The sequence below is a fragment of the Sorex araneus genome, chromosome 5 (assembly GCF_027595985.1).
Source record: "Sorex araneus isolate mSorAra2 chromosome 5, mSorAra2.pri, whole genome shotgun sequence".
Lineage (NCBI taxonomy): Eukaryota > Metazoa > Chordata > Mammalia > Eulipotyphla > Soricidae > Sorex > Sorex araneus.
The window spans coordinates 131,445,976-131,460,328 of NC_073306.1; the positions used below are offsets into that span (position 1 = coordinate 131,445,976).

General features: G+C 63.5%; 1 protein-coding gene across 1 annotated transcript in view; it reads right to left on the reverse strand.

The window, feature by feature from the left end:
• The window catches only part of PREX1 (phosphatidylinositol-3,4,5-trisphosphate dependent Rac exchange factor 1), a 120,787-nt gene that overhangs the window by 60,161 nt on the left and 46,273 nt on the right, over positions 1-14,353 (reverse strand). The window contains exons 2-5 of the mRNA XM_055138937.1: positions 13,790-13,861; positions 11,962-12,084; positions 6,684-6,788; positions 770-871 (exon numbers count right to left, since the gene is read on the reverse strand). Of these exons, the coding sequence (XP_054994912.1) occupies positions 770-871; positions 6,684-6,788; positions 11,962-12,084; positions 13,790-13,861 (402 nt within the window). The remainder of the gene's footprint in view (positions 1-769; positions 872-6,683; positions 6,789-11,961; positions 12,085-13,789; positions 13,862-14,353) is intronic.

Genomic DNA, 14,353 nt, shown 5'->3' on the forward strand with positions numbered 1-14,353 from the left:
GCGCACACACACACACACACTCTCTCACACTCTCTCTCTCTCCTTCTGGACCTTTACTGGGGCTCTGTGCGTGCGCGCGCACACACACACACACACACACACACACACACACACACACACCCTCACCACTCTCTCTCCTTCTGGCCCTTCACTGGGGCTCTGGCGCACACACACACACACACACACACACACACACACACACACACACACACACACACACACACACACACACACACACACACACACACACACACACACACACACACACACACACACACCCCTCACCACTCTCTCTCCTTCTGACCCTTCACTGGGGTTCTGGCTTGTGAGCGCCAGTGATTGGCTGGAGATTGCAGCACGTGACCCAACGAGAGGTCCGTCTGCTCAGTGATTGGCTGAGAAGTGGAGCGGCTCTCTGTGCTCTCAGCCAATCAGAGCCCAGCTCTGCCCTGCTCACAGAACCCAGTGGGCTCCTGTTGGAGGGGAAGAAGGGAACAAGCAAAGGCCCTTCATCATGTCACAGTTCTGGTCCAAGCTCGCAGGACAGCCGCCCGGGGGGGCTCCCAGGGCTCCTGTCGGCGCCCCAGACAGAGACAGGCCCTGCCCCCGAGGGTGTGAGGCCAGAGCAGCTAAGCCACCGTTACCAGGCTGAGAACCAGGCTGGGCTGCCCCAGCTCAGGGTTCGTCTGTGCTGCGGAGGACGGCAGGGCTGGGGTCCGCCCCCCCCAACACCCCCTGACCACCCCTCCCAGGGCCTCGCGGGGCTCACCTTGAGGAGCAGCGGGTACTTGCAGATCCTCTGGATGGGGGACAGCAGGTAGCCCTCCAGCGGGATGTCCGTGGTCTTCCGGCCGCCCAGCAGCATGCAGCTCTGCAGACGGACAGACAGCCGCGTGAGCACTCGCCAGGGCCACGGCGGGATGCGGCCGCCCGCCCAGGCCCCGCCGAGGTCACACCTCGAAACGCCGCTACCGGTGCGGGAGGCAACTCAGCCGCACCCCGCCCAGCCCAGGAGCCACGTCCAGGGCCAGCGCCCCACGCGGGGTGGCTGGGGCCACAGCCGCGCTCCGTCCGTCCCTCCATGGGGCCGCGGGGCTGTGGCCGGCGCCGGGGTCAGGGCTGAGCAGCGGGACGGACGTTGGCACCTCGCACAGCGTCAGAGCTTTGCCGCCCGGTCCCTGGGGGGAACCCAAGGCCCCATCCCTGTCAGCACACAGTGCTCCGAGCACTGCCGGGGGTGACTCCTGAGCACAGAGCCAGGAGCAGTCCCGGGGCACCGCTGGGTGTGGCCCCCAAACCACAACGGCAAACGGACGCCCGTTCGCTCGATGGGGGGAAGGCGAACAGCAGCTCCCACGGGCAGAGGCAGCCCCGCGAGCAAGCCCGGAGGCCCCCCCGTGTGAGCGGGAAGGGGTGGGGGGGAGACAACGCCCAGCTCCAGGCCACCGCTCGCTGCCCTCGGACCCGGAGGGTGGGGCCCGGCGAGGTCCTGCAGGGTGACCCGAGTTTCGCTCCAAGTGTGAAACCAAAGTCCACCCGACAGTGGCTGAAATCCAGCACAGTCCCCCGGGGCCACCGGTCACTTCTGTGTCCAGCGGCCTCCAACAGAGCCGACTTCCTGCCGCTGGGGCCCCCCAGCCCCGCCTGACCCTCGGCCACTGCCCGCTGCCCTCCCTGTCACACCGGTGGCCTCCCTAGTTCCAGGGCTGCCCCCGCGTGCCACGCCCGCCAGGGGCCCCCACGGGGATCTCCGGGACTTAATGATACGATGAGGCTGTCGTCTCGGAGGGTAAAGCGGGGGAGGAGAGACCGGCCACGCCTGCGGCCACCAGAGCTCTCAGAGGTCAGAGAGCCGAGACACGCGGCGGCCCTGAGGCCAGGACGGCCACTGCCTGAAAACCCAATTCTCACCCGGCCAGGGGCGTCGGGAAGGCAGAGCCGGGCAGGTCCCGTCCCTCCCACACTGAGCCGGGATGTCCTGGGGAGGCGCAGGGTCCAGCGGTCTGGCCAGCAACACTGGACGTGGGAGTGACGCCGCCCGTCCCCGTGGTGCCGGGGGTCCCAAGAGAGGGCCGGCGGGGGCCAGAGAGACGATGGAGAGACGAAGTCTCAGCCCTCCCCTCCCCCTCCCCTCCCTCCCCTCCCTGCGGCCACGAGCCGTATCCCCGCGTGGGGGCGCACTGCCCGCAGGCCACCGGGCGCCCCGTGATGCCCATTTTAAACCCCCAGGTCCGGGGCTGGAGGGACAGCACAGTGGGTTAAGCCTCGCGGGCGGCCCCAGGTCAGATCCCAGCACCATGCACGGTCCTCTGAGCCCACCAGGAGGGATCCCTGAGCACAGAGTGAGGAGCAGGCCCTGCGCCCAGCCAAGTGTATCCGCCAAATTAACCAAATTAATAAGATAAAATTAAAACTCCCAGGCTCCTTCCCATGTTCTGGGTGTCCCTCGCGAGCCAGACTCTCACTCCCGGACATGTCCTCCTACCTCCCCTCTCCTTCATTCCCTTCCAGAAACTCGGCTTTCCTGCTCACCCGAAAAAAACACACGACCTCAGGACCTTTGCACATGCAGTGCCCTCTGACCTGGAAGGCTTTTGCTCCATCCCCAAGTCCCCTCCGCCTCTCTCTCCCTCTCCCCAGGTCTCTGCTCCGAGGCCACTAAGATGCGGCTCTCTTAAAGACCAGTCTGCACTCAGGGGACCCCACCCTTCCTCCCAATACCCCACAGGCCTCATTTCCGCCAACAGCTTATAGGTCAGGCTAGGAGCAGGGACAGGGCTGTGTCCCCGATCCTGCGAGGAGGCGAGGAGGCGTCTGTAAGCAGCGGTGGGGGAGTCCCCGAGAAACGGCCCCCACCCGACAGACAGGAGAACCGACACAGGCCAGTCGTGTCCCCCTCCGCAGCCCGCCTGGCCACGGCATCCCATAATAGACTCAAGGCGGCTCCGCTGCAGGTGGCCACCCGCACGGGGATGCCAGCGGGCAGGGAGGCAGATGGCATGGGGGACTGGCACCCCCCCAGCCCAGCTGCCGCAGGGACAACAGCCGTCTGGCCCACCAGGCAGACGGCAGGAGGCGAGGGAGGCCCCACTCTGTCCAGCCCACAGCCCCGCAGATTCCCTCCTGGCACCGGGGGGCACCCGCAGACTGAGGGACCCCCGGCCCGGGGGCCCGGGCAGCAGGGCTGACCCCAGGGGCCATGCTGGGTGGCACTGTGCTCCCTTCTCAGTGCTCAGGTTCACGTCGCTGAGAAGTCTCAGAGCCACGCGGGCTTCAGGCACAGCCGGGTCAGGGTGTGACGTCCAACGACACCAGCCTAATTAACTTGTCCAAACTGCCTCCCGCCGTTAACCACTGAGCTCGGGGACCCCTCCTTGGGTCACGTGCTCCAGTATCCAGCCAATCACTGGGTCTCACAAGCCAGAGTCCCAGTGAAGGGCCAGGAGAGTGTGTGTGTGTGTGTGTGTGTGTGTGTGTGTGTGTGTGTGTGTGTGCAGAGTCCCAGTGAAGGGCCAAGAGAGTGTGTGTGTGTGTGTGCGCAGAGTCCCAGTGAAGGGCCAGGAGAGTGTGTGTGTGTGTGTGTGTGTGTGTGTGTGTGTGTGTGTGTGTGTACTCGCAGAGTCCCAGTGAAGGGCCAGGAGAGTGTGTGTGTGTGTGTGTGTGTGTGTGTGTACTCGCAGAGTCCCAGTGAAGGGCCAGGAGAGTGTGTGTGTGTGTGTGTGTGTGTGAATGTTTGTGTGTCTGTGTGTGTGTGTGCAGAATCCCAGTGAAGGGCCAGGAGAATGTGTGTTGTGTGTATGTGTGTGTGTGTGAATGTTTGTGTGTCTCTGTGTGTGTGTGTGTGTGTGTGTGTGCAGAATCCCAGTGAAGGGCCAGGAGAATGTGTGTTGTGTGTATGTGTGTGTGTGTGCGCGCGCACGCGCACGTGCATGCACACGCAGAATCCCATTGAAGGGCCAGGAGAGAGAGAGAGAGAGAGAGAGAGAGAGAGAGAGAGAGAGAGAGAGAGAGAGAGAGAGAGAGAGAGAGAGAGAGAGTGTGTGTGTGTGTGTGTGTGTGTGTGTGTGTGTGCAGAGTCCCAGTGAAGGGCCAGGAGAATGTGTGTGTGTGTGCAGTTTCCCAGTGAAGGGCCAGGAGAGTGTGTGTGTGAATGTGTTTGTGTGTCTGTGTGTGTGTGAGTGTCCTCGGCCCCACAGACCCTGCTCTCTGCCTGAACCGCTGCACACCCAGCAGTGAGGGCCAGAAGTGCAAAGAGGCGGCCACTGGCCACACGGACCCTCAGCGGGCCCCTGGGAGGCCCCGGAGGCCACGTGAAATCTCTCGGCCGATCTGCCCCTGCTCAGATGCTCCCTGGAACCAGGCCACTGGCATGAACTCACACACAATCCGAACCCAAGTTCTGGAAATATTTTGGTCGGGGTCCAGCCATCAAGGAGAAACGCAATGAAGGATTTTGGTCTCCGAGCTCGGGAGACCCTTCGTGCGGGGTCTGCAAAGGGCACTCCGCGTGCGTGGCCTGAATTCTAAACAGCTGCCGGAAGCCAACTGGGTTTGGCTTTTTTTTTTTCCTTTAGGGAGCAGGTGGTACAGGTCTTGCCTGAGGAGGGGGCGCTGAGAGGGGACAGGGGAGAACGACCAGGGCCAGGCCATCTCCTTAACGACATTTTGGGTCATTCAGATCTCTCGTGGGCAGCCACACTCGTGGCCTCGCGACATCTCACTCTACGCCACCGAGGTGCCAGGGTCACACTGCATCTGATGGGGCGTGCGGGAGAAGGCAGCCAATCTCGATCACAAAAATACGTCACAACAGGTTGGCAACCTCTTAGACGAGGCTTAATGGCTTAACGATTGCTGAGACACAGCGATCTTCACACACGTTCCTCTAAGGAACCCTTCCTGGGTCGTTTTCAGCGGGTCATTCATAACAAAGAATACAAAATAAATTACGCAGGATCTGCCTTTGGGGCAGGCTTGGGCGGTGGCGGGAAAATGTAACGGTGGTGGGACTGGCGCTGGAATAGCGAAGGTAGTAAGTTGTGAACAACGCTATAAAAATAAAAACTTTTTCAATCAAATCTCCCACGGGGTGGGGGGGCTGTGAGAAAGGGCCCCAGGGGCTGACGGGGACACTTCCCAGCCTCCCTTGCAGCAAGGTTTGGTCTCGTGACTCGGATCTGGCCACCGTGAAGGGCAGAGTTTCCTTCTGCGGTTCTCCTCCCCACCCTGCTGGACCGTGGACACTGGGGAAGGGGTCTGGGCCCAGGTGGAGGAGGCCAGGCCGCCGGCCGCCCACTGACCACAACCTGCGTGTAAACACGAGTCTTGTTTAAACCTCCCTCCTCAACACCCAGACAGGGCAGCCGCTACCCAAGAGAGCCCCCGCGGGACCCGGTGAGACACCAGGACACGCCGCATCCCCGGGGGAGACGCTGCCGGGTGGCGACCATCTGCCCAGCCGCCCAACCCAGACACAGGCCAACCATCCGCGGGGGACCCCCACTGTGGTCTGGGCTGACCCCCCCCCACCATCAGAGCACCCCCAGCCCTGGGTCTTTAGCTGCAGCTGCGGGATCAGGGCTCGAGTCAAACTGAGTCCCGGAGAGCTGCACATGAGGCTGTGTGTGTGTGTGTGTGTGTGTGTGTGTGTGTGTGTGTGCGCGCGCGCGCAAGGAGCTGCAGCGGGCCCCAGGACCAGCACATGCAGGTGTGTGTGTGTAGTGTGTGTGTGACTGTAAGGAGCTGCAGCAGGCCCCGGGACTAGCCTGTGTGTGTGTATGTGTTAGTGTGTGTGGGGTGTGTGTGTGTGTGTGTGTGTGTGTGTGTGTGTGTGTGTGTGTGAGAGAGAGAGAGAGAGAGAGAGAGAGACTGTGAGCAAGAAGCTGCAGCGGGCCCCAGGACCAGCACATGCGGGTGTGTGTGTGGTGTGTGTGTGTGACTGTGAGTAAGGAGCTACAGCAGGCCCTGGGACCAGCGTGTGTGTGTGTGTGTGTGTGTGTGTGTGTGTGTGACTGTGAGCAAACAGCTGCAGCGGGCCCCGGGACCAGCCCGTGAGAGTCACCCTGGGGTGAGGACCCATTCCTGGGGACATCACTCACTGGAACACCCTGATCCAGCCGTGCCTGAAGCCCACCCAGCTCTGAAACTTCTCAGAGACGTGAACCCGTGCACTGTTTCTTTGGCCTGTTCCAGTTCTGACTGCACGTCCTTTCCACTAGACTCAAGCAGTCCTGATGGCGATCATGACAGCCACTGCTCCGCGCTTCCCTGCATCATTACTTCATACCAGTGACAGAGACCTCTGGACAGCCCGGGGGTGCTAGTGGCCTCCAGTACAATGGGGGGGAGTGTCTTTTGATTAAAGAAGGTAGACTCGGGCAGAGGGGACACTGCGTCGTTTCTCTTCTGCAGAGGGGGCAGGGGAAGTGCGTCTGGGAACCTCGGCTTCGGAACAAGAACGGGCCGACCTGTCCCGGTGCCGGCGGCCCCCCGCAGTCTGTGGGCTGGAGCCGCTGTCTGGGTCCTTCACCGTCACTCACGGCAGCCGGCCGAGTCCTGGGGAGAGGGTCGGGAGACCCTCGAAGGCCAAAGTTCCCTCCCTGGGCCGGCACAAGAGCGTCTGGTGACGCTGCACCTGACAAGTGTCCCCCGCCGTGTCCCGGGGGCGCGGGGGCGGCACTCACCAGGAGGAAGGCCCGCACCGCGGGGACCTTGTTCAGCTCAACCAGCAGCCGCAGCGCCTTCTCGTGGTTGCTGCAGTACTCCTCGTACACGCAGAACTTGTCCTTCTGCAGACAGAGACGGGGATGTGAGCGCCGGGTCCCCACCCGCCGCCCACGGGGAGGGCTCTGAGCCTCGGCTGCCCGGGTGCCCGCCCTCCCCGACACCCGGCACTGGGGAGCCCCCAGGAGGTCTCTGCTGCACCCCGGGCTTAGGCGTCTGATGGGGTGTTTTCCAGAGGCCCCGGGGCCGAGTTCAGACTCCTCTGTGCCTCAGTTTCCCCCTGCTGAGAGCAGCCGTGAGGGGGAGGGGAGTGACACGTGGAGCCGCGCAGGTGTCTGGGTCCCAAACAGGGGCCCACTGAGATGCAGCCCTGCAGGGCGCCCACCTGGCACCCTGGACCTCGGACGGGCCTAAGAGCCAGAGAGGCCCCACCCCCACCTCTCTCTGGGCCCCCGACCCCCAACCCCTGACCCCAGCCATCAGCTCCTACAGGTCCCAGTCAATGTCTCGGGGTCACTCCTGGACACCAGTGCCCAGGCCTGTCCCCCGTGGACGGCCCTCGCCTGGTGTCCACCACCCAGTGTCCACCGTTGTTCCCAGCACCCTCGGCTCCTGAGGCCAGAGAGGGCCCCCACGGCGCCCCGTAGCCCACAGCTGCCCGCGGGCTGGCCGGCGAGAGCCCTGCCTGTCTGGCCCTGGCACACACATCGCCCCCCGGACCAAGAACCCCCGGCCGGGAGCCCCGGCCCTCCGCACCCTGGTGCCACAGGGGGGCATGGGGCCCCCTCAAAGAGCCCTGTGAGGCCCCGCAGAGGCGACGGAGCCCCAAGCTGCTGGGATTCCTGGAGAAGCAGCTGCTCGGAACTCTCTGACCCTGCAGAGACGGGCCTCCACGAGCCAAGGAGGCACACACACACACACACACACACACACACACACACACATATACACACACAGACACACACACAAACACACACACTCAGACACACACTTACACACAGACACATACACTCACAAACACACACACATACACACACATGTACTCACACACAGACACGGACACACACTCAAGACACACACACTTACACACTCACATGTTCACTCACACAAACACACACACTCACACTTACACTCACACACATACACACGTACACACAGACACAGATACGCTAACACACATGCACACTCACACACATACACCCACAAACATACACACACTCAGACACACACTCAGACACAAATACACACTCAGACACACACACTCACACACACTCAGACACACACATGTACACGCAGACACAGACACAGACATGCTAACACACATGCACTCACACACATACACTCACAAACATACACACACTCAGACACACACACGTACTCTCACAGAGACATACACCCACACTCACACACATTCACACTCACACACACAGACACATACACTCACAAACACACACACATACACACATGTACTCACACACAGACACGGACACACACTCAAGACACACACACTTACACACTCACATGTTCACTCACACTCACATGCATTCACACTCACACACAGACACACACACTCACGCACAAACACATTCATTCATACACATACACATACACACATATACACATATATACACACACATACACAGAAACACACACATAACACACTCACACACAAATATACTCACACACACTCACACACACATACACACACTCCCTTCCAAAAATGAAGTCAGTGCAAGGGAAATAGAGTCTGTGTGTGTGTGTGTGTGTGTGTGTGTGAGAGAGAGAGAGAGAGAGAGAGAGAGAGAGAGAGAGAGAGCAAGAGAGAGTGTGAGTTTGTGTCACTGTCTCTTGCAGTGACGACAACCCTAACACGCCTTTTCCAGAGGGAAGACAGTGAAGAGACGGGCCCAGGCTGGGCCACCTGACGACTGTCCCCGTGCATCTGAAGGCAGCTGAGACCCAGGAGAGCCGGGAGCCGGCGGGGGGCAGAGGCGGGCAGCGGCAACTGATCACTGCCGCCTCCGGACTGGGCGGGAAGGGGGCTGAGTGACGTGGCGGCCGCAGGTCTGTCACTCTTCCTCCCCAGGGCCCCTGTGCTGACGCACTCGCAATGTCACCCTCTCCTCAGCCCCGCAAAGGGCAGGGACCCAGGCTGGAGGCGCAGCGCGGCTAAATTTAGCAAGTGCCAAGGCTCCCTCCCCACCACGGGGCCTGGGCAGTGGCTCCTGCAGACAGGGACACAGTCACCCAGCCGCGTCACGGGCCCCGGCCGCGCGAACACAGTCACCCAGCTGCGTCACGGGCCCCGGCCGCGCGGACACAGTCACCCAGCTGCGTCACGGGCTCCGGCCACGCGGATGATGAAACTCTACAGCTGACAGCAAGGGTCCGAGGACTGGATTTCCTCCAAGGAGCCCATGCCGGGCTTGTGGACTGGGTTCGGGCTTGAGGTGGGGGCAGCTGCCAGCTGGGGACAAGGCCAGAGACTTGGCCACCGCCATGGCCAGTGCCCTGCGACCCCAGGAAGGGGCGTGGCACCCGCACACCCCTGGCCAGCTGTGGACGTCCCGGAACTGTGGACAGGCCTCCACAGACACTGATGGACAACCATGTCCTGTGACACCATGGGGTGAAAGACAGATAGACACACACGCACCTACATGCACACACATGGACCCAAACACAAACACACACACATACCCCAGGTATCCCTGTGCATGGGTCTCCTGTATACACACACACACACACACACACACACACACACACACACACACACACACACACACCAGGTCCCCTGTACACGGGTCTCCAGCTCTCTCTGTCTCTCTCTCTCACACATGCACACATACTAGATCCCTGTGCATGGATCTCCTATATACACGCACGTACACACACACTCACACCCCCCCCACATACCGACCAGAGCTGCTCTGAAAGCCTTCGTGCAATCCCCCACTTGCAGGGCAGCAGGGGGTGGCCATCTTAAATTAAAAAGACGATTTTCAATTTAAAACCCTGAATCACACGCTGAGCGACCCGCTTCCTCCCCGAGGCTCCCGTGGGCTGGGAAGGGACAGCAGCGCCACCCGACAGGACACGGCTCGTCACGGGGGGGGGGGGGGCCGGGCTGCGGGCACTCAGGTGACCGGGGCTTCTCCTGCACGCATCAGGGGCGGCCCCGTGGCGCCTCCGTCCACCTCTGCAAGCTGGCGCCTCAAAGCTCCCTCTGGGCGGGGCCTGGCGGTGGCCGTTGCGGGAGTGGACCAGCACTGGGGAGGGTCAGGCACTGCACGGCCGGGGCGCCCGGAAAACACACATGTGACGGCCCGAGGCGGGACTCAATGTGGCAGTGGCCAGCCTGGCCCTCACAGCCAGGGATGACTGGGGGTCCCGGTGGCCCCGCCCGAGAGCAGGGTCTGGGGCAGGGGGGGAGGGGGAAGCTGGGCAGAGGGGAAGCAGCTCGGGCCAGAGACGGTACCATGGGGAGGGCGTCTGTCTCGCATGCGGCCAACTGGGCTCCATCCCGGCACCCCACAAGGCCCCGTGAGCACCACCGCGAGTGGCCCCGAAGCACCCTCGGGTGTGGCCCCCAAACAAAACCCACAGGCTGCTGTGCAGGTGGGTCCGGGGGTTCGGGCGTGGCCAGGCGGTCACTCCCTGTGCAGCTGCCCCAGGGTCCAACAGACACGGCCAGGCAGAAGCAAAGCTCAGAGTGGGAACATTCCAGAAGGGGGACGCGGCGAGGCGGGCAGGGCAAGCCTGAGTCTCAGCACCCCCAGGGGCAGGACGCAGGCCACACACTGGACAGATGGCAGAGGGACTGCGCGTCCTGGGTGTGGCTCCCTCAAGGGCTCCCTCAGCCATCAAGGGGCGCCCAGTGGCTCCCCCAGCTGAGCACTGGGACAGGTGAGAGACTCCCGGGCTCAGGGGTCAGAGCTGGGAGGGGCAGAGTCTGGGGGCCAGGCCAGCCCATCGCTCTGGAAGCTCCTGGGTCTGGTACCAATGTGGGGCACCACCGGCTCCCCCCTCGACTCTGACCTTCCCAATGTGGGGCACCATTGGCTCCCCCCTCGACCCCGACCTTCCCAATGTGGGGTCCCACCGGCTCCCCCCTCGCCCCTGACCTTCCCAATGTGGGGCCCCACCGGCTCCCCCCTTGCCCCTGACCTTCCCAATGTGGGGCCCCACCGGCTCCCCCCTCGACCCTGACCTTCCCAATATGGGCCCTTGCCAGGCACGGGGGTGACAAGGAAGAGTGGGAGGATGGTAAAGGCCAGGACACCTGGGAAACGGGCTCTGCTGTTGGAGCTTCCTGCACTGAGCGCACCAGGGTCCATGAGCGATGCACACGCACAGACATGCACAGGCACGCGTGCACACATTCACATACACCCCCGAACACGCACATACGGTACACACACCCACACACATGGGCAATGCACACAAAACACGAGGGCACATACATATAAGATGCACGCACACACGCATGCCCACATACCCACACGCACCTGAACACGTACATACACAAATACATATGCACACACAACACATACACATGAACACGCACATGCCCACACCTGTAGCATATCAAAACTGACCCCAGACAGGGTTGGAGCGATAGCACAGTGGGGAGGATGTTTGCCTTGCATGCGGCTGACCCAGGCTCAATCCCCGGCATCCCACAGGGTCCCCTGAGCACTGCCAGGAGTGATCCCCGAGTGCAGAGCCAGGAGTGACCCTGAGCATCACTGGGTGTGACCCACAGAGAAACAAACAAAGCTGAGCCCAGACAGTGCCCGACACCCCCGGGTGACACTCCCTGTGGCTGGAGACACTTCACTGCTTGCCTGGTCCGGGGTCTCTCATCCCCGGGAGGAAACTGAGGCTCAGAGAGGCTCTGGAGGGCCAAGCCTCACCACCCTGGGCCCAGCACCCCCCTCCTTCCTCGACAGCTTCAGGGACATGCTATTGGGGTCAGTGTCCAGGGGCACATGGGGGGTTGAGCCAGCCCCACCCCCACCCACACAGGTGCCCCCCAAACAGCCCTTCGGCAAGGGTCCGAGAAAGGGCGGGCAGGCCGAGAGCGCCCCATGGTCGCCCGCCCACCCAGCCCCTCACTGTCCTATATCCGGCCCCCTCCACCGGGCAGCCTGCACGGAAGCTGCTGAGGGTCTGAGGGTCCGAAGGCCCGAGGGCCCGAGGGAAGTGCGTGTGCGGGCGCCAGGCCACGGGACTCACAAACTTCAGGAAGACGTTCCCCAGCTCGTGCTGGGACTGGGGCTCGGGCTGCAGACAGTGCTCCAGGGCGGCCAGGAAGTTCTTGTGCACCTCCAGGATGTCTTCGATGTTCGAGAACAGCGTCTGCGAGGGAAGGGCAGGTCCGAGGAGGAGAGCGTGAGTGAGAGATGTGGGGGCCGCAGAGATGGCCCAGGGGTTAGCGCCCACAGCAGAGCTGGCTTCAAGCCCCGAAACTGCTCATGGTCCCCGAGCACCGCCAGGAGGAAGCCCTGAGCACCGGAACAGGTGGCCCCAAACAGAAACAACGCAGACCCCTAAGCCTGGGGCAGGCATGGGGACAGTCAGTAGTGTCCGTGAGATGACACTCGTCACTCACCTGCTTCCTGCCTCAGCCCCTGGTAACTCTCTGTGGCTCCCCGCCCCCGCCCCGTGACAGGGACATGGGGTCAGGCACAGCCCCGGCCAGCCAGTGCCAGCCCCTCGCAGCCCGTAGAGGACCTCAGACTCCCCCCCTTCCTCCCGCCTCTGTCTGCAGGGCCACTGGCTGCCCCCTGCCCGCCCCCCACGCTGGGCAAGCACCTGGACGGCCCGGCAGTGTCCAGGACACGTGCGGTGGGGGCGCCCCGCAGGGGAGGAGCCGGGGCCTGGCACACACGCTGGTATCCGCACACGCGTGTTGCCTGCATGTCCCCCGCTGAGATGGGGCACCGCTAGGCTGGTGCCACCCGCCAGCTGATAAACAACTTGCAAATCGGAAAAAATATAAAAGGCGACTCTGGCCTGAGGAGTCAGCCCTGACCGGGGGCCCCCACCCCCCCCGCCCCCCCACCGCAGTCTCCGGGCAGGGCGGCAGGTGGTGGTGGGGGGGCGGCACCCTGGTCTGAGCCACGGCCCGAACCGCAGGGACCAGGGGCGGGTGAAGTGCTTCGCCGTCCCGAGAGGCCACTGCAGCGTCCCCGTGGGCACAGCGGGCGCCCGGGAAGGAGCCTCAACCCACGGGGCTCGGCTGGGGGTGGGGGGGTGCGCCTGGAGCCCCGGCGGGGCAGGGGTGGGGGGTCCCGGGAGGGGCCGCTGTGTCCTAACACCAAAGGCCTCTCCTGGCCGTGCAGGGACAGAGACCAGCGGCGGGCGGACACTGCGGGGCTGCCCAGAGGGGGACGAGCCCTGGGCTGCTCTGGCCTCGGCCCTGCTCGCTCCCGGAGGGCCGAAACTAGACCAAACACAGTGACTAGAAGGCGGTGGGACCCCCACCCCCATGGCAGCCTGTGGGGAGGGGGGACGCTCGTGACTCCCTCCTGGGGTTCAGTGGGCGTGGACTCGGCCCAGGCGGGCACTGGGGGAATTCTGGAGGTCACGCAGGGGATAGCCCAGGGCCTGCGCCCCCAGGTGGCATGGGAAAGAGAGAGAGATAGAGAGAGACAGAGAGAGACAGAGACTGAGACAGAGACAGACAAAGGCAGGCAACTGAATCCTGTTGTTTCCAGGCTGAGGGAAGCTCTGAAGACAACAAAGAAACCGGAAGACTGTCTGCTGGGGGCGGGGCTGGGAAGTGGACACAGGGGAGGGGGGGAGTGGACACGGGGACAGCCAAGGTGAGGTGACCCGGGGACAGACCCCGAGTGCGGGCAGAGACCCTGCCCTGTGCAGGGGGGAGGCCTGAGAGCAGAGGCTGCAGAACCCCCTGGAAACCTGCAGTGTTTGGGCGTGGGGCTCCCTCGGTGGCCCCCACCCCGCCCCTCAGTGCCCCTGCCCCGCCCCTCGGTGGCCCCGCCCCGCCCCTCGGTGGCCCCGCCCCTCGGTGCCCCCACGCCCCCACAGCAGTGCTCACCTTGACATTCTCCTCTGTGAGCCCCTTCTCCACCGAGTCGGCCCCGTTCTGGCGGATGCGGTGCAGGAAGGCCTGGGGAGGAGGGGGGAGAGGTGAGTGGCCGCGGCCCCCGCCCTGGGGGCGCAGAGGGTCCCAGTCAGCGCCACACAGCCAGGAGGACCCCGGGGCCAGGGCCAGCGTGAGAGGAAGGGGGACCCAGTACGCACCCCGACCTGGGCCCTACCCCCACCCAGCGCCCCAGGGCCCGCCCTCAACTCGGGGACGTCTCTGCCCCCCACCTTCCTGCCTCTGAAACTGTAACTTCTAAACAAGAACATGTTGGCTCAGCTCCAGAGTCTCGAACCCGGGCCCGGGGAGGCAGAGCGAGCGCATGGATCACAGCCCCAACGCCAGCACGGGTGAAGAGGGCGGAGGTGAGGTCGCGCGTGAGAAGTCGGAGACACGGGAGTCTGTCCCCGCCGCGGGAGCCGCCCCCACCAACGCTCCTGCCGGGAACGGCTCCTCGTTCCCAAGCTCCTTCCGGAGAAGCTTCCAGGCCCGACAAGCGCGAGGCCCGGGGTCGTG